Source organism: Chiloscyllium punctatum, chromosome 28 (genome assembly GCF_047496795.1).
Source record: "Chiloscyllium punctatum isolate Juve2018m chromosome 28, sChiPun1.3, whole genome shotgun sequence".
In the NCBI taxonomy this organism is placed as follows: Eukaryota; Metazoa; Chordata; class Chondrichthyes; order Orectolobiformes; family Hemiscylliidae; genus Chiloscyllium; species Chiloscyllium punctatum.
Window position 1 is genome coordinate 14,079,739 of NC_092766.1, and position 20,843 is coordinate 14,100,581.

Here is a 20,843-nt window from a genome sequence, read left to right on the forward strand (position 1 = left end):
CCCAACTGTTATCAGATTTATGAACAGACTCTCATACTAGATTAGATTAGATTATATTACATTACAGCGTGGAAACAGGCCCTTCGGCCCAACAAGCCCACACCGACCCGCCGAAGCGCAACCCACCCATGCCCCTACATTTACCCCTTACCTAACACTATGGGCAATTTAGCATGGCCAATTCACCTGACCTGCACATCTTTGGACTGTGGGAAGAAACCGGAACACCCAGAGGAAACCCACGCAGACACTGGGAGAACGTGCAAACTCCACACAGTCAGTCGCCTGAGGCGGGAAATGAACCCGGGTCTCAGGCGCTGTGAGGCAGCAGTGCTACCCACTGTGCCACCGTGCCGCCCACTAATTAATCTTTCTCTACACTTTATTTTGTAGCTATAACACTATATTTTGCATTCTACCCTGATGTAGTTACATTAGATATGATTTATCTGGGTAGCACACAAAACAATACTTTTTACTGTACCTCGGTAGACGTGGCAATGATAAATTAAATAAAGCATTAAATTATGAATCTGGCATATATTCAGTTTAAGGTGATTTAATTGAGATATTTAAAATTTTATAGAAACTATTACCTTTGGGCAAAGCAAAAGGATATGATCTTAAAAACTAGAGCTAAGCCATTTGGAGTAAAATCAGGGAGCACATTTGCATACACAAGGTAGTGATGTAAATTTGGAACTTTTAGCCTCAGAAGGCTGTAGATGCTGAGGGAATTAAAATTCCTAATGTTTGAGATGGATGAATGGATTTTGTTAAATATTAAAAATGAGGAAATGGAATTTAGGTGCCAATGCCGATCATCTACTTGAATGGCAGAACAGATTTGAGGGGATGAATGGCCACCTCCTGTCTTTTTGCCACTAGTCGTCACTTTGTCTCAGATGTGTGCAAATGCAGGCTGGTTCAATGATGCATGTCCAAATACCTTCTTTTTCTTTCCAATGTAGAACAATGCAGATATAAATGCTAAGGACATGCTGAAGATGACTGCTTTGCACTGGGCAGTGGAACATGACCATCGCGAGGTGGTGGAGATTTTGTTAAAATATGGAGCAGATGTTCATGCTTTGAGCAAGTTTGACAAAAATGCCTTTGATATCGCCCTTGACAAGCACAATCCTGAATTGGTGGGAATATTGCAGGTATGTGGAAAGATGTTTGGAAGGTGTGGGTGAGTTTTGGTAAATTTGGAAAGCATTGCTTCAGTTTACTAGAAGAATTTCTCCAGATAAGAGAACACCGCACCCTTGTCGTGTAATTATTGGGTCAGAGCAGGAAGGAAAGCTAGCATTCTTATGGCACCTTTTATACCCTGGAGACCCTTTTAAAAAAAGCATTTCAGAATGCATGAAAAAAACAGACAAAGTGTAACTGTTGCTCTAAGAGGGTAGTGGTTTGAGCACCATAATGGCTTTGTTGGTTATGAACAAAATTAGCCACAGCCCTTGCTCCTAATTTATTATGTAGCTGAGCTGGGAGGTGGTATTGCTGAGAAATCAAGATTAGCTGCCCACAAAGATATCTCAGCCAATGTGGCTACTCTTCCTGAATAATATATCCAGGAGGAATGGGTGAGATACTTTTTCAGTAATGGCAGGTGGTACAGGAGCTGCTGATGCTCAAAGAATTGTCTCCTATAAAGAATTGGTCTCTGCAGAACAGAAAAGAGGGGAATTACAGCTATTTTGAGAGCAGGGTTTAATCATCAGTAGTATGTTCTTTATAATAGATGTAAAGAACCTTTCATACTTGTAACAGAGTTTCATTCTTAGTATTACCCATGACCGGTTGGTGAGCATGTTTTATGTGGTTGCAATACACACAATGCGGTGAGACAGAGGATCTAAAACTCTTTCTACCTAGGGAGACTGCAACTAAATTGTTTCAATTGTTTATGTGCCAGGTTCCCTTTTGAGTCATTTTCATCAGTAAGCAATGCCATTGTTCAGTGTTGACTTGAAAGTACAACCACAGGAAGGTTGGGTGAGAACATCTGCAAAATTGTTAATAATCCTGATAGTTGGAGACAGGGTTGGTAGGTATTAAGCAATGATGACTTTTACGTATACACCATTAATGTGATGGTTTCCCGCATATTTGCCCAACTGGCTGCTGCAGTGCAGCCTTGATTTATCATGTTAATTCTGAATTATCCATGAACTCTAGCACAAATGGGATCTGTCAAACTTCATTTGGAAGTAACCTTGTTTGACATGACTCTGGGAGCTTAATGATGTTCATTAGAAAGACTGCAGTTTTCAGAATACCCATTATTTTAAACAGTTAATGTCATCCGCCAGGGGCTTCTCCGTAGACACAGCTAACTGAAATGTTGCACTAGTGTCCAGTAGGTTCATTTTCTAAAGTAACTCTAAGTGAGTCCTGTGGCCTGTCGTTGCCACAGCATTACGTCTACTTGCCAAGATGCAATGCCTTAACATCTGCTGCCCAGCTGTACACTTGGTAACGTCACCATCCAGATTTCTACGCCAAACCAGTTAGCTTTGGTAAGCATGTAAATATCCGTATGGATTCAATGAAAAATTACCTTAAGAATGCACGTCAATGCTAAAGTGTCTTGAAGCTCAGCTATCTCAAAATCACTCTCTCCTATTGAGGAAAAACTCTACAGGAAGAACTCTACTCTAGAAAAAGGAAGATTGAGTGACCCAATAAAGGGTCTGTTGTTTGGATGGAGAGAAGCTTGGGTGGCTGTCTTATAAATAATTTGGGTTGCATTGCCTGCCAGTGCTCACTATGCTTGTATTTAAGCTGTCAAATGAGGCCTCCCCATGTTTCTGAAACTTAACCCAGCAAGTGTGAGCACATAGGACAGGTTGTCAAGAATAGGATGAAGGTCAGGATGCAAAAATTATTCAAGCAGATTTAGAATTCTGTATTAGATTAGGAAGATGATTGGATGTGTTGGTCTGGATGACCCCATGGACTTTGAAACCTATTCATGATTGCAGATTACTGAAGCATCATAAAGTAATCATATAATCCCTACAGTGTTGGAACAGACCATTCAGCCCATCGAGTCCACACCATCTTTCTGAGAAGCAGTCACCCACAGACCCACCACCCTACTCTGTTCCTGTAAACCTGCACTTCCCATGGCTAATTCACTTATCCTGCACATCCCTGGACACAACAGGCAATTTAGCATGGCCAAATCACCCTTATTCTCACATCTTTGGACTGTGGGAGGAAACCGGAGCACCCAGCAAAAACTCAGGCAGACGCTGGCGACCGTGCAAATTCCATGCAGTTGGTTGTCCGAGGTTGACATTGAATCCAGGTCTCTGGCACCGTGAGGCAGCTGCGCTAACCAGTGAATCATCATTCTGTTCACAAGTCCTTTGGACTGCTGAGGGGTGATCTTGTCAAGGGAAAATTTATGTTAGAAGACCAAGGCCAGGAGCTCAAGTATAAGAAATTCAGAGGAAAGCCTTTTATTTAGATTGTGCTGAGAATGTTGAAATCACAAACTTGAAGGAATAATGTAGCTGTTTCTAAGGGAAAGATAACATAGAGAATATGCTGATGCAGTGAGGTGAGGAAGGCCAGCAGGAGACTCATGTGACGCATCAATGCAGTAATGAATGAGATGGGCCAAATGGCCTGTTTATGCTGCAAATGCTATGTATCCTTCACAGTAAGGTGAAGGATATTGGTCCTGAGAATGGATAGATCCCAGGTCAGTGTACAGCATTGAAAAATGTGCTGGAAAAACACAGCAGGCCAAGCAGCATCTGAGGAGCAGGAGAATTGACGTTTCGGGCATAAGCCCTTCAGGAATGAGGCTGGTGTGCCAAGTGAGCTGAGATAAAAGGTAGTGGGGGAGGGAATTTCTGGGAGGGGCGCTGGGAATACGATAGGTGGAAGGTGGTGAGGGTGAGGATGATAGGCCGGGGAGAGGTCAGGAAGAAAATTGCAGGTCAAGAGGGTGTTGCTGAAACCGGGAGTTAGGACTGAGATAAGATGGGGGGGAGGGGAAATGAGGAAGCTGGAGAAATCTACATTCATCCCGTGTGGTTGGAGGGTTCCTAGGCGGAAGATGAGGCGTTCTTCCTCCAGGCGTCATGTGGTCAGGGTCTGGCGATGGAGGAGGCCAAGGACCTGCATGTCCTTGGCGGAGTGGGAGGGAGGTCCTTGGCCGCCTCCATCACCAGAAAGGACATGCAGGTCCTTGGCCTCCTCCATCGCCAGACCCTGACCACATGACACCTGGAGGAAGAGCGCCTCATCTTCCGCCTAGAAACCCTCCAACCACACGGGATGAATGTAGATTTCTCCAGCTTCCTCATTTCCCCTTCCCCCACTTTATCTCAGTCCCAACCCCTGGATTCAGCACTGCCCTCTTGACCTGCAATTTTCTTCCCGACCTCTCCGCCCCCACCCCCTCTCCAGCCTATCACCCTCACCCTCCCCTCCTTCCACCTATCGTGTTCCCAGTGCCCCTCCCCCAAATTCCCTCCCCACTACCTTTTATCCCAGCCCACTTGGCACACCAGCCTCATTCCTGAAGAAGGGCTTATGCCCGAAACGTCAATTCTCCTGCTCCTCGGATGCTGCCTGGCCTGCTGTGTTTTTCCAGCACCACATTTTTCAACTCTGGTCTCCAGCATCTGCAGTCCTCACTTTCTCCCAGTGTACAGCATTTCCAGGATTGGCATACAAAGCTTTCTCTGCTCTGATATTGTGACCCAAAAGATATTCATCAGAGGTACTCTATGACATGCTTTTACTCTAGAAGGGCATGGGCTACTGCCTCCGTGTTTTAGATTTCCCACATTTCCCAGCTCCCAGAATGGAACTACTGTTTTTTTTTGACATTGAAGCAATGTGCTCCATCCTTGTAAGATGTTGCTCATTACCTGACCCTGGGATTTCTAACTCCTCAAAGTGCCACTTTGAAGGTGTTAACTCTCTGAGCACACCATAGTATACTCCATCTAACAGGTTCACTCATGTCCTTTGCAGGAAGCCATGCAGAATCAAGTGAACACAAATCCAGAGAGGACAAATTCAGTCGCTGTCGCCACACCACAGTTCATCATTGCGCCTGCAGGAGTGATGAACCTCTCAGGACTGGTTTCTTCAACATCTACCAAAACAACCTCAGGTGTGTAAAGGGCAAGTTATGGCCTCTCCTTACAAAGGCTGAATTTCAGAATGGGACAATCTGAGGTGGTTAGCACTGTTGTCAGTGGGTTTGTGTGTAAACTTTTCTTTGTATTTACTGTTACCCGTAATGGCTATGCTGAGTTGGTCATTATCACTTTTTGATATAGATGACGATTGTGTTAATTGTAGGGTCAGAGGCCTGGCTAGGGGTTAACCCTACAAAGCCCCTTGCTGACCTATCCTGTCCACAAGTAGACCTTGGACCTTGCCAGGAGCTCCACTCATGCCACGTTTCCCCATCTTTGTCTCCTGTCTGGCTGTAAACAAAGTGACCTATTGAAATCAAACATTACCAGGACAAGTGCAGCACTGGTTAGATGCAGAATAACTGCTATCCCCTCACCAACACCAACACCACCACCACCACCACATACACACCCACCCTTTGTTTCTTCATGCACTTCCACCAAGTGTAGCGTGCATCATGTATAGAATAAATCTCCCTCTACACTGCCTAAAAAACTCACACCAAGAAAGTTGACTCAATGTGTCCGTGTTGTACTCGCCCACCTAACCCGTTCGGTCTGGTTGTCATGTGTTCCACGGGCTGGCCGCTCAAACCAGTGGAGGCTGTGTCGCCTATTACCACCAATTCAGTTTACCTTCCCAACCAAAACATTTGTTTGTGGTGCCCACAGACACGGTCTATGGATTGTTGTCAATGTATGAAACTAAGCAATAAACATAGAATCTGGATAGACAGTGATGGCTGAACCTTTTTCTAATTGGAATCCAAGCGTGTGTCTGGGTTCACCCTGCCATTCTTGTTGCAGTGGACCCAACCCCAAATGGGGGACCTCCTTTGCTGCACAGAATGAAATCATCTAGCTGAGCAGGGATGAGGACACAAGTCCCTCCTTTAAGATTAGATTAGATTACTTACAGTGTGGAAACAGGCCCTTCGGCCCAACAAGTCCACACCGTCCCGCCGAAGCGTAACCCACCCATACCCCTACATCTACATCTACCCCTTACCTAACACTACGGACAATTTAGCACGGCCAATTCACCTGACCTGCACATCTTTGGACTGTGGGAGGAAACCGGAGAACCCACGCAGACACTGGGAGAACGTGCAAACTCCACACAGTCAGTCGCCTGAGGCGGGATTTGAACCCGGGTCTCCGGCGCTGCGAGGCAGCAGTGCTAACCACTGTGCCACCGTGCCGCCCACTTCAGAACCATTGCAATTCAGCTGGAAGAAGTGAGCTTTTTCATTGTACTCGTGAGTACGTGACAATAAAGCTAATTCTAATTCTGAAACAGGAACTTCAGAGTGCCATAACCAAGGTAGAGGATGGGTGCATCAATGATTCCTTTTAAATAGGAGTGTTTACAATTTTGTCATTTTGGCAATTAATAGTTCTCTTCTGCGGAACATCACTTTTAAGACCTAGCATTATTAACAAGGTAAAAGAAGGACATTTTCATGTCAGTCTAACATTTCGTCCATATTTTTCCCTTGAACTGAGTGGCTTGCTTGGTCATTTTAGAGGGCAATTAAGAATGAAACACATTGTGGATTTGGTGTCACATGTAGTCACAAGTTTGGCAAGGATAGCATATTTCTGCTGATGGGCATGAATGAACCAGGTGGGGTTGTGCAAGAATTGATAACAGACTCTTGGTCATCGTTGCTGGTTGCAGTGGAATTTAAACCTCTGTCTCTGGTGCATTAGCATTGAGCTTCTGGATCACAGGTCAGTGACATCTCCTCTGCACCACTGACTCCCCTCTGTCACAGAATTGTTTTTCCATTGCAAAGTTGTCTTGATTTCTAAAAATCTTAGTGGGTCCTCTGTGATTTTTTTTTTACTTCTATCATCGTGACCCTGGTAATGTATTGTGTGTCTGTGTGTGTTCGTATCTGTACCTGTGAAAATTAAACCCTATCCGCCCAATGATCGATGCCAACTCACTGTCTTTATTTACCCATGTAAATCAGCATGGTCAAAGAAATAAAAACATTCTGAAGTTAGGCAGTGTCTGTGGAGAGTGTGTGAGAGAGAAAGCAAGTTAATGCTTCAGGTCCCATCAGAAGTGGTCAGGGATCGCAGAAGATTTGGATGGAACGGTATTACTTTCCATCCTGTGTCCTCGGTTTGGGAAAGAAAGATCGGCTTGTGTATGTGCTCATCACTGGTGTCGTTTACACAAGCTGCTTGATATGTTTACATTATTTTTTTTTAGAATTTTGAGGGTTTTTATTGGATAGTGGAGAGGACCCAGGGAGATAGTGAGGAAAGAGATCGAGCTGAGACGGGTATAGCTGAGAAGAGAAGTGCGTCAAACAGTCAGGGCAAACAGGAACAAGGTAGGACTAATAAATTGAACTGCATTTATTTCACTGCAAGGGGCCTAACAGGGAAGGCAGATGAACTCAGGGCATGGTTAGGAACGTGGAATTGGGATATCATAGCAATTACAGAAACATGGCTCAGGGATGGGCAGGACTGGCAGCTTAATGTTCCAGGATACAAATGCTACAGGAAGGATAGAAAGGGAGGCAAGAGAGGAGGGGGAGTGTCGTTTTTGATAAGGGATAGCATTACAGCTGTGCTGAGGGAGGATATTCCCGGAAATACATCCAGGGAAATTATTTGGGTGAATTGAGAAATAAGAAAGGGATGATCACCTTATTGGAATCGTATTATAGACCCCCCCTAATCGTCAGAAGGAAATTGAGAAACAAACTTGTAAGGAGATCTCAGCTATCTGTAAGAACAATAGGGTGGTTATGGTAGGGAATTTTAACCTTCCCAACATAGATTGGGACTGCCAAAGTGTTAATGGTTTAGGTGGAGAGGAATTTGTTAAATATGTACAAGACAAGTTTTTGATTCAGTATGTGGATGTACCTACTAGAGAAGATGCAAAACTTGACCTACTCTTGGGAAACAAGACCGGGCAGGTGACTGAGGTGTCAGTGGGGGAGCACTTTGGGGCCAGCGACCATAATTCTATTAGATTTAAAATAATGATGGAAAAGGATAGAGCAGATCTAAAAGTTGAAGTTCTAAATTGGAGAAAGGCCAATTTTGACAGTATTAGGCAAGAACTTTCGAAAGCTGATTAGTGGCAGATGTTCACAGGTAAAGGGAGGGCTGGAAAGTGGGAAGCCTTCAGAAATGAGATAACGAGAATCCAGAGAAAGTATATTCCTGTTCGGGTGAAAGGAAAGGCTGGTAGATATAAGGAATGCTGGATGACTAAAAAGGTTGAGAGTTTTGGTTGAGAAAAAGATATAGATTAGATTCTATTAGATTAGATTCCCTGCAGTGTGGAAACAGGCCCTTCGGCCGAACAAGTCCACACTGACCCTCCAAAAGTCACCCCCCCCCCCCCCCCCCCGACTAATGCACCTAACACCATGGGCAATTCACCTGACCTGCACATTTTTGGATTGTGGGAGGAAACCGGAACACCCGGAGGAAACCTGCGCAGACACTGAGAGAATGTGCAAACTCCAGACAGTTGCTCTGAGGTTGGAATCGAACCTGGGACCCTGGTGCTGTGAGGCAGCAGTGCTAACCACAGAGCCACTGAACCATAGATCGAGTGAATCCTTAGAGTATAAAGGAAGTAGGAGTATACTTAAGAGGGAAATCAGGAGGGCAACAAGGAGACATAGCTCCTTGAAAATGGAGTTGCAGGTAAATAGGATAGTGAAGAAGGCATTTGGTATGCTTTCCTTTATTGGTCAGAGTATTGAGTACAGGAGTTGGGAGGTCATGTTGTGGCTGTACAGGACATTGGTTAGTCTACTGATGGAATATTGCGTGCAATTCTGGTCTCCTTCCTATCGGAAAGATGTTGTGAAACTTGAAAGGGTTCAGAAAAGATTTACAAGGATGTTGCCAGGGTTGGAGGATTTGAGCTACAGGGAGAGGCTGAACAGGCTGGGGCTGTTTTTTGCTGGAGCATCGGAGGTTGAGGGGTGACCTTTTATAGAGGTTTACAAAATTGAGGGGCATGGATAGGGTAAGTAGGCAAAGTCTTTTCCCTGGGGTCGGGGAGTCCAGAACTAGAGGGCATAGGTTTAGGGTGAGAGGGGAAGATTATAAGAGACCTATGGGGCAACATTTTCAAGCAGAGGATGGTACGTGTATGGAATGAGCTGCCAGAGGAAGTGGTGGAGGCTGGTACAATTGCAACATTTAAGAGGCATTTGGATGGGTACATGAATAGGAAGGGTTTGGAGGAATATGGGCCAGGTGGTGGCAGGTGGGACTAGATTGGGTTGGGATATCTGGTCGGCATGGACGGGTTGGACCGAAGGGTCTGTTTCTGTGCTGTACATCTCTATGACTCTATGGTGTGCCTTATTTTGATTTGAGGCGCAGCTCACAATGGATTGTTGCAGGAGTGCAGTGCAAGTTATACTGTGGAGATTCAGGTGAAGTGCAGAACAATTCAGTGTTGAAAAACTAGTTAGACCATGGCGTGTGGACGAGAATGTTTAAATAATCAGGTATAAGATAATGATTTGATTGCTTCCAATGTATCAAAACAAAGTCTACCCAACAGCTCCTTCGAGCATGTGAGTTCAAGATGAATGTTTCTCTTTTTTTAAAGAGAAAACTATTGTCCCTTCCCCTTGTGATGGCAATTCTTGCTGATGTGAAGTTTCAAGTGTGCTTCATCTAACATGTCATTTGTCTCCTGGAAGACTAGGAGGATATTATTAGATATTTATCCATGTGGAAGGGTATGGGGAAAGAAGAGTGAGGGTAATGTCTAGAGATCTGGATTACTCATTTGGACTTTTTTTTAACTCTGCCCTCTGACTACTGCAGCCAGTGGCTGCTCCACTAGTTCAGACCAGCTATCAACCCTGTAGCCTTCCATATCTCTGTGGCTAAGTACAGCACTTTTTTTTTCTTGTTATCTTGAAGAGCACAGAGAGCCCAAATAGTATTCTTCTCAATAGTACAGAAAAAGTTCTGTCTCCAGAGTTGGAAATAACTGGCACTGAACTGTCATTTGCAACTTCTTAAGAATAGTCTATTTACTTCGATGTAATTTTTGAACCGTGGCAAAATATAAGATGGTCAAATGCATCAGCACCCTGTGCTGTTTTTGTAATACAGCATTGAATATTTGCCACACTTTATCAAACTACATATATAAGATTTTTTTTAAAAAAATGAGTCTCCATAATTTCCATCCTTAGTTGCTCATGTCTTTGTTTGGTACTGAGTCTAACCCCTCGTTACCTCTGCAGGTGAATCTGGTGTATCCACAGTACAGTATGGTAACTCCACAACCTCAGTACTGGCTACGCTGGCTGCTTTAGCTGAAGCTTCAGGGCCACTCTCAAATTCACCCCGAAGTACAGGTAATTTCCACAAATGTATCGTAAAGTGTGCCAATTTTAAGATTCCCTTTTTAAATATATATATATGATACATATATATTTGGAATATGTAAATATTCCATAAGTTTTTTAATTTAAAAGACTGCCCCTTAACAGTTGAGAGTGCATAGTTCGAACGTAAATGTGGCACAGGCAGAGTTAGGGTAGAACTAATACCACCAATGCAACTAAAACAAAACATTCTGAACAGTCATGCTATATGAACAGTTTGGAACTGGCCAGTTTGCTACTGGAGGTGCCTGGGCTAAATGCAGCACATGGATCTAGTTTAGTTTGGGAAACTTAGTCAGCATGGACGAGTTGGACTGAAGGATCTGTTTCTGTGCTGTATGATTCTTTGACTCTATAAATGATCATGACACATCTTGCAACGTTCACGAAGAGTGTGGATACCGCTTGTTTTAATTAGCAAAAAATTCTCTTTGCTGTGCTGCCCTATATATTCACTCAGATCCTGGAATGAAGAGTTCAACAGCTTCTGCAGCTTGTGTTAATATATTTCTGTCACAGCGGGAGAGAAAATGATTTTCTCTCCACAATATGACCAAACAAAAAAAAAGTGAAACTCATTATAAACTAAGGCTGGCTCCAAGGCAATTAATATTGTACCAGAACACTCCTCAGTATTTTCTTTTGTGGCTTTGTTTGCCCATAGGCTAAAATTCCAGCAATAACGTTTCTTGATGCTTGAGTAAATGTTATTTACTGTACCTATTGATGTTTGTTTTATATTCGCAGTGTGTGAGCTGAGGACAGGCAATGCAAATTACTGCAGAAAGATGAGGATTTCCCTGACCCTGCTGACAGGGGGTTATGATGCAAATTTTTGGTGTTGCTAGATGTGAGACTATTTTAAGATAACAATCAACCATGATCTAATTACATGGTTTAGCAGGCCCAAGGGGGCTGATTGGCCCACCACCTCCTGTTCCCATATTTTTCTGATAGGTTGATATAATTTGATGAACAAAACCAGACTGTAAATAGTAAACATGAGTGAAATGAAGCAGTCAGTGAAGTGGGCTCCCACTTTCCAACCATCAACATGATTTTGCCAGTACATGGATCCCCAACTTACAAACACTCATATGTTTGAGCACAATCCCATACTGGGGTATAATCTTAAAGATCCAACCCACAAATGTTTCTGTACTTATAAACTAATATTCTATATTGTTCAGCATTGTGTTCTGACTTGTGTACAAATTAACTTGCGAACCAAATCAAGAATGGAACCAGTTCACAACCTAGGGATTGCTTAATTCTAATTGTAATTCTGTTTAGCTGGAGCCCTCGAGATCCTCCTTGTGCATTGATGACCGAGTTTATTCAATAAAGAGTACCTCTGGGATGCCTACTGGCGATGGGGGAGAGTGAAGCTTGTAGCTTTTTCAATCGGGGAAATCTTTGTCCAACGCTGGCATGTTTTTTTTAAAGTTTGCAATATTACTGGTTGTGAAACTGAATGCCTGTGTGTTAAGTGAATGATAATTTTTGAGAAATATTTAATGAGACAGTAGCCATGATGACTGAAGTTAGGATCCCTTTGAGCCTCTTCTACCATTTGATAAGTTTACAGTTGATACTTTATATAATTTTTCTCCCCGCTACCATGTCCCTTGATTCTTTTTACATCTAAGGACCTGTCAATCTTAGCCTTGAAAGTACTTAATACTGGAATAGAGAAATCGAAAGATTCTTCTGCGTTTAATAAAAATTTCTGTGTGAAATGGCTAATTTTCTTCATTGATCTTGTGACCCTTAATTCAGGGCACTCTAATCAGGGTGAAACAGCTTCTTGGCATCCACAATGTGATGAAACATTTAACATCTCTCACTTTTCTCAAGTGCGGACAGTATACTTCATTCTGCTCCGAGACAGTCCCATAATCTCTGGTATCGGCCCAGTGAATTTTCTTGGGTCAATTTTGGGTAATTACTCATAGCTTTTCTAGCTTTTACTTTTAATTTCTGGAAAATGTCATCATTGCCAGTAGATGACCACTTCATTATTTTTCCCAGAATGTTGGCAGCAGCCAAAAAGTGCCTGAAAAGAGAGCTTATTTAAGTATTCAGATGGAAAATTTTCTTTCACTTTTCTCTTTCAGATCCTGACCAACCATTTACAGCAACTTCTATCTTTAATACTGGTTTACTGTATTTTGCAATTTTTTCTCAACTTATAGCACTCTTTACCAGCTCGTGCAGAAGATGTGCTCTGAGCCCACATTCTGGTAAATGGCGAGTGTGCAATGCTGCATCTTTGAGGATGGTACTTCTGAAATTCTGGCTCTCTATTGAGGCTCTCTTTTATTTTCTTCTGTTTTCAGCTGCAACGGAGGAAGTGGTGACTGCAGACTCGGTCGACTCGGCGATTCAGCAGGTCGTAGGCAGTGGAGGTCAGAGGGTTATCACCATAGTGACGGACGGTGGGGTGCAGCTGGGTAACCTTCCAGCGGGCATTAACACTGGCCAGCCATTCATTGTGACCATGCAGGATGGACAGCAAGGTAGGCGAGGAATCATTCATATAGCAGCCAGAATTGGGTTTCATGGGTTCCCATAAATTCTGAAATAAGCTTGTTAGCCTCTCGCCCACTCTTTCTCCGTTCATTTTCCTGGCCTATTTCTCTCCCCAGCATCTGAAGGGCCTACTGTTGGAAGACACCAGTTTCTCATACGTGCCCTTTCTGGCAGTGGTCTTTAGATCACAAAAAAAAGTTGTTAGATCCAGATTTTATTTTCTCCTTGCTCTTCCCTGTAGGAGTTAGGGGGTAACTACTGCCCCACTCAGTGCAGATTGACAGTCACCAGAACTGTTACAATGCAGAATACGGCTAATTGGCCCAGTGCCACTGACTGAATAAGAACTCATCTCGAGTCATTCTCTGCTTTCTCCCAGTAACCTTGCATATTTTTTCCTTTTCAAATTACCATTCCATTACTTTCTTGGAAGCCTCTGCCCCCACCAGATTCTCAGGCAGTGCATTTGGAACCCAAAACACTGGCTGCATGCAAAAAGAATTTTTTCATTATCACTATGTTCTTTATGAAGCCTAATGCATCTTCTCATTCTTTATCCTTTTGAGGATTAATACTTAAAATATTTCCTGGTCTGCTGAGCATTGGTGACACATGTCCTCATTCTGCTGAGCTGCTGGAAAAATAAAACTTTCCTGTTGTGTGACTGCACAGAGTCAAACACACAAATTATATTCACTGCCTCACCCAGTCCTATGTGTCATCAGGAAAGCTGGTGGCTGACTGGCTGACCTGTTTCCAAACCAAGCAACCTTTGCATGTTCACCTGGTGTCTGTGTTTACACTTGGGGAAAATCGCTCTTGTACAATTGCAATCCTGTTCTGCAGTGTCCCTTTTGGTTAGCACGCTATGCGTTGCAGCCATAATGTCCAGAGTAAGAAATAAATCTCAGTTTTCCTTGAGTTAGGACGTCTATTATAGGGTATTCCTGAATGACCCATCTGCTCAGCCTTGCTGGAAAATACAAGTCCAGTGCAGGGAGTGTTTTAACCACAGCTGACCCTTAGTAAGTTTGCAGATGACACAAAGATTGGCAGAGTTGAGGGTTGTGACAAGAATTGTCAGAGGATACAGCAGGATGTAGATAGTTAGAGGCATGTGCAGGAAGTTGGCAGATGGAGTTTAATCGGGCTAATGTGAGGTGATACATTTTGGAAGGTCAGGTACAGGTGGAAATTAAACAGTGAATGGCAATACCTTTGATATGCAGAGGGTTCCGGATGTGCAGGTCCACAGCTCACTGAAGGTGGCAGCGTAGGTAGATAAGGTAATGAAAAAGGCCGATGGCATGTTAGGCCTTCATTGGAAGGGGCATTGAGTATTAGGATCGGCAAATTATGCTGCAGCTTTATAGAACTTTAGTTAGGCCACACTTGGTCTGGTCACCACACTGCCAGAAGCATGTGGATGCTTTGAGAGGGTACAGAAAAGCCTTACCAGAATGTTGCTTGGTATGGGGGATTTTAGCCTTGAAGGAAGGTTCGAAAGACTGGGTTTATTTTCACTGGAACACAGGAGGTTGGGGGGTGACCTGATAGTAGTTTACAAGATTGTGAATGGAGGTTCAGTTACGAGGGGGCACAAGTTCAAGGTGCGGACGGGGAGTTTAAAAGAGATGTGCCAGTTGAGCTTTTCATGCAAAGAGTGGGGAGTGCCTGTAACGTGCTGCCAAAAGTGGTGGTGGAAGCAGACACAATAGCAGCATTTCACCAGGGCGAATGCATGAATAGGAAGGGAGGAGAGGGAAACAGACCCTGTAAGTGAAGACAGTTTTAGTATGGAAGGGCAACATGTGTCGGTGCAGACTTGGAGGGCCTGTCCTTTGCTATTTTGGTCAGAGTGGTGCTGGAAAAGCACAGCAGGTCAGGCAGCATCCGAGGGACAGGAAAATCAACATTTCAGGCAAAAGCCCTTCATCAGGCTTTTGCCTGAAACATTGATTTCCCTGCTCCTCAGATGCTGCCTGACCCGCTGTGCTTTTCTAGCACCATTGTGATCTAAACACTGGTTTCCAGCATCTGCAGTCCTCACTTTTGCCCCTTTGCTATTCTGTTCTTTGTTCTCTGCTGTGATGCCTTTTTAATCAAATAGTATGCATGGTAATCTGTCAGAGCTCACTTAGAAAAGATTAGTTTTATTTGTTTTAGAAACAAAGCATTGTTGTTCCTGTCTAGAACGACAGAACTGATAAGCCAAAAGGTTTCTATTAAGCTTGTACTGTTGCTTGGTTTGAGCACGCTTGTACAGGTCTGGTCTCCTTAGAATGAATACATAACAACAAGAATCTAAAGGCCTTGAACAAAATGCAAATTGAATTCATGGTAATCTGTCAGAGCTCACTTGGGAAAGATAAACAATCAGGTGAGGTGCTGGAGCTACCTTGCGTTTTCACCCCGGGGTCAATTTTCAGGAGAGATGAAAGAAAGCCGTATGGCAAGTATCATCAGTGACCTGTTTGAGAGGAGCGGATGGGGTGAAATGATGATTAATTACAGTGTGCTGCTTGCCAGCACAATATTTCTTACTGGAATCCTGTCCCTGCTTTTCAGTTTTGACCCTCCCAACCACCCATGTTGAGGAAGAGACAGTCATCACTGAAGAAATGCCAGCAAAGAAAGAGTGTCTGGAAGAAGTCCTTAATCATTCCGAATCAATAGAGAAGGTAAAGTGGCGCATAAAACGTTGTTTTATTTAGTTTCAAAATAGTGCTTTGACCTACTCGAGCTACTGAAAATTAATATTCCCACACAACTGACCAGAGTTAGTGTTGTTGAACCTGTGAAGTAACCTAAAATGGCAATTCTGCTTCCTAAAAATAGTAATGCCGTTTATTAAAGTTTATTAATTTTTTTTTAGAAACAAAGCACTGTTGTTCCTGTCTAGAAGGACAGAACTGATGAGCCAAAAGGTTTATGTTAAGCTTGTACTATTGCTTGGTTTGAGCACTCTTGTACAGGTCTGGTCTCCTTAAAATGAATACATAACAAGATACTAAAGGCCTTGAGCAAAATGCACATTGCATTGCTGCTATCCTCCCATTAATTCAATGTTTTACCAGGTGTCAAAAGATTGCACTGGCTGGGCTTCCTGTCTTTAGAAACGTGAAGGTTGACCTAATAATTTAGTTCATTTTATTCTTTGCCAGGAAAGGAGAGTTGCCCAATGATGAGAGCCTGAGTAAATCAGGTCAATATTCTCTGGTGTTTAGAGTGAGAGTTGATCTCATTGAGGCAGACAAAATTCTGAAGGCTTGACAGGTCATAGAATCATACAGATGTGCAGCACAGAAACAGATCCTTCAGTCCAACTCGTCCACGCCAACCAGAATAAATCTAATCCCATTTGCCAACATTTGGCCCATATCCCTTTAAATCCTTTCTATTCATGTCTCCATCCAGATACCTGTCAAATGTTGTCATTGGACCAGCCTCCACCAGTTCTTCTTGCAGCTCATTCCATACAAGCACTACCTTCTGCGTGAAAACATTACCTCTCGGGTCCTTTTTGAATCTTTACCCTCTCCTCTTAAACCTATGCTCTCTAGTTTTGGACTCCCTGACCCTGGGGAAAAGATCTTGTCTATTTACCATATCCATACCCCTCCTGATTTTATAAACCTTGAAGGTCACCCCATAGCCTCTAACACTCCAAGGAAAAAAAACCTCAACCCATACCTCAAACCCTCCAAACCTGGCAACATCCTTGTCAATCTTTTCTGAACCCTTTCAACTTTCACAATATCCTTCCTATTAGCAGGGAGACTAAAATTACACGTGGTATTCCAAAAGTGGCCTAACCAACGTCCTGTACAGATGCAACATGACCTCCCAACTCCTATTTATGCATTGACCAATAAAGGCAGAATGCCAAATGCTGCCTTCACTGTGCTGTCTACCTGGCACGACTCCTTCAATGAAGTCCGGTAACTCAATCTCACATGTGGGTGTTGCAATGCTCCACATGATGCTATAATACAGCAGGACATTTACACTGTGCACCTACAGAGGTCATAGATATAGAGTCATACAGCACAGAAAGAGACCCTTCAGTCCAACTCCTTCATTCATGCTGACTAAATTTTCCAAACTAACAAATTCTATTTGCCTGCGTTTGGCCTATATCCTTCTCAACCTTTTCCAATTCATTTACTTCTCCAAATGTCTTTTGAATGTTGAAATTGTACCTGCACTGATTGCTTCTGGCAGTTCATTCCATGTATGAACCACCCTCTGTGAAAATGTTGTCCCCCAGGTTCTTTTTAAAACTTTCTTCTCTTACTCCCTCACCTTAAAAGTATGCCCTGTAGTAGAGCAACTTAACACCCACCCTTGTTTCAAGGAGTTTCATAGCAGCTTTGTGCCATTGCCTGTGTTTCAAACAAGCTTCTTCTCAATCCACCTTCACCTTATTTTATCATCATCTCCTATTTCTTCTTCTCGTGAATTTATCCAGTTTCCTCTTAAATACGTCTCTGCTGTTGGCTTCAACCAACCACTCCCTGTGGGAGTGTGTTCCACAGTCTCCCCACTTTCTGGCTCAAGTCCTTTCTTCTGAATAGTTAAATGAATGCATCAGTGAATGTCTAATATCAATGGCTATCTCGGTCTGGTCTCACCCATAATTGGAGATATCTTCTCTACATTTACCATACCAAACTCTTTTATGTAAGAACAGAAGAAATAGGAGCGGGAATATTTGGCCTACCAAGCCTGCTCCACCATTCAGTACAACACCGCTAATCTTGCATTTTACCTCCGCACTACCACCTGGCCTGCATATTCCTCGATTCCCTGAGACAAGAGAAATCTAGCCCAGCCTTAAACACATTCTACTGTGAAGCATCCGTAACATTTTGGGTGAGAGAATTTCAAATGTTCCACAGCCCTTTCGGAGAAGAATTCCTTATCTCAGTCCTGAATGATCAGTTCCTCATCCTGAGACTGTGCCCAATGTCCTGGATTCTCCAACCATATTTGCTTGATGCCTACAGCCACCTTGAGCTGGATATGTAATTGCTGCATACACTCCTTAGTGTCTGCAGATCCGCGCTGTCACAAAAGTGACCCTAAATTTTTATTTTTCCCTCGTGAACCTGTCCATTCTCACCATGCAGTCATAGAGTTGTACAGCATGGAAACAGACCTTTCTGTCCAACCCGTCCATGTCGACCAGATATCCCAACCCAATCTGGTCCCACCTGCCAGCACCCGGCCCATCTCCATCCAAACCCTTCCTATTCATATACCCATTCAACTGCCTCTTAAATGTTGCAATTGTAGCAGCCTCCACCATTTCCTCTGGCAACTCATTTCATACACTTATCACCCTCTGTGTGAAAAAGTTGCCCCGTAAGTTTCTTTTATATCTTTCCCCTCCCACCCAAAACCTATGCCCTCTAGTTCTGGACTCCCTGACCCCAGGGAAAAGACTTTGCCTATTTATCCTATCCATGCCCCTCATAATTTTGTAAACCTCTATAAGGTCACCCCTCAGCCTCTGACACTCCAGGGAAAACAGCCCCAGCCTGTTCAGCCTCTCCCTATAGCTCAAATCCTCCAACCCTGGCAACATCCTTGTAAATGGCCAAAGGGCTGAGAAGTGGCAGATGGAGTTTAATTCAGATAAATGCGAGGTGCTGCATTTTGGGAAAGCAAATCTTAGCAGGACATATACACTTACTATTAAGGTCCTAGGGAATGTTGCTGAACAAAGAGACCTTGGAGTGCAGGTTCATAGCTCCTTGAAAATGGAGTGGCAGGTAAATAGGATAGTGAAAACGGTGTTTGGTATGCTTTCCTTTGTTGGTCAGAGTATGATAAAGTTACAGGGTGGGAGTATCCTCAATTTCTGTTATCATGGGAATTCCATGTGTCTATCCCCCACGATAACAAGGATTTGGTCTATGTTGTAGGGAAAATGGGTTGTTCTGAAAAATAATGCTGGGCAGCACGGTGGCACAGTGGTTAGCACAGCTGCCTCACAGCGCCAGAGACGCGGGTTCAATTCCACACAATCCCATTCTCCCCGTGTCTGCGTGGGTTTCCTCTGGGTGCTCCAGTTTCCTCCCACAGTCCAAAAATGTGCAGGTTAGGTGAATTGGCTACGCTAAAATTGTTAGGTGCAGGGGTAAATGTAGGGGAATGGTTCTGGGTGGGTGTGCTTCCGCAGGTCGGTGTGGGCCTGTTTCCACACTGTAAGTAATCTAAATCGAAATGCTCTTTGCAGATTGCTTTCACAAATACTCTGATCAAAATGAGTAACAGTTGGACTCTCCTATGACAGAAAAAATGCAGTTGGAAAGCGCATTTGACCCACAGTTTTGAAGTTTAATTTTCATTTATGGAAAACGGAGGTACTGTTTGTCAAACAGTTATGTAATTACTCTTCTGGATATTTTTATTAAAAATTTAGCATGTTTTTACAAGATTACAAAAGAAAACTTTTAAAAAAAAACCCAAGTATAAACATTGACATACAGTTAAATCTTAAATAAATGATAACCGAAGTCTATCAAACAAGAAAAAAAGAAATACCAAGAGGAGAAAAAAGACAAAACTCAACTAACTACTCATCTAACTTACAACTAACCAGAGTGTATCATTAAAATTCTTACATTATTCAAGAGGAAAAAAAACCCAACAGATGACACACAAACTGAGCAGTGATATACATGCTCGGAATGTGTTAACATCAAATCACGACAAAACCCATATTTATCCAAAACATCCCGAGCATATAAAATTCACAAAAATAAAAGCTCTTTAGTACATTCAGATCAATATAATAAAAAAAAGTATTTCTAAATAGTAAAAAAAAAGTATAAAACTTATTTAAACAAAGATTTAAACTTATTCCCAGGGGGCATCACTTCCTTTCCAAAATACCTGTCATAACCTCTCCCAACCAGTGCCCCACCCTTGACCCAGGCACCCCACGATAGGATAAAGAAAATTCAAGTATACTACTGAACTAAAACTAACCGTGAGTATCCTATTACCCCCCCCCCTCCCCCACACCAACACCTGGATATATTTGGTAATGTTAATACCATATATGAACATATGTGACTCTAAAATTACAGTTTCAGCATATAATAATTAAATATTTATACAAAATAACAGGGGAAAACAACCCCGCTCCCAAGGACAAAGATAAGATAAGGTTGCCACCGTCTCTTCCCCCCCCGGCCATTTACATTAACTAGACCCCCTGGCCTATATAAAAAAGGGGGGAAATAAAATCGCTAAGTAAAGGATGAATAAATAAACCCCTCTTTCCCCCTCCCCCCCCGGAGATAATATTAAACAGTAAGGTAATGAAAGGAAAGAGAAAAGGGGGTAAACTGGGGTGGGGGTAGGGCAAAACAACATCAATTAACTCTTATAATGTGTCTAAGAGAGTCCAAAAGTTCCTTGGCTTTCTCCGGTGATCTGAAGTTATACACGGACCCTTCATGGCTGAAGCGTAGTATAGCTGGGTAGCGCAAGGAGTATTGAATGTTTAAATCCCTTAAACGCTTCTTTGCTTCATCAAATGCCTTCCTCTTTCGGACCAAAGCTGAGGAAAAGTCCTGAAATAACATAATCTTGGATCCTTTATAAGTCATGGCTTGGGGATTTTCCCAAGATTTCTGGAGGATTCCAAGAGCATCTGCCTCACGTTATAGCTCTGCAGCCGCAACAGGACTGGGCGGGATGCTGATTCGAGCCG

The 20,843-nt window shown here is 43.1% G+C and overlaps 1 protein-coding gene across 7 annotated transcripts in view; it reads left to right on the top strand.

Moving 5' to 3' along the window:
- gabpb2b (GA binding protein transcription factor subunit beta 2b) overlaps positions 1–20,843 on the top strand; it is a 57,534-nt gene that overhangs the window by 30,251 nt on the left and 6,440 nt on the right. For 6 of the 7 annotated variants that reach the window (XM_072548960.1, XM_072548957.1, XM_072548956.1 and 3 more), the window contains exons 4-8: positions 972–1,166; positions 5,011–5,152; positions 10,439–10,552; positions 12,922–13,101; positions 15,683–15,795. In XM_072548960.1, the coding sequence (XP_072405061.1) occupies positions 972–1,166; positions 5,011–5,152; positions 10,439–10,552; positions 12,922–13,101; positions 15,683–15,795 (744 nt within the window). The remainder of the gene's footprint in view (positions 1–971; positions 1,167–5,010; positions 5,153–10,438; positions 10,553–12,921; positions 13,102–15,682; positions 15,796–20,843) is intronic. The other variant, XM_072548955.1, reaches the window with a different exon arrangement.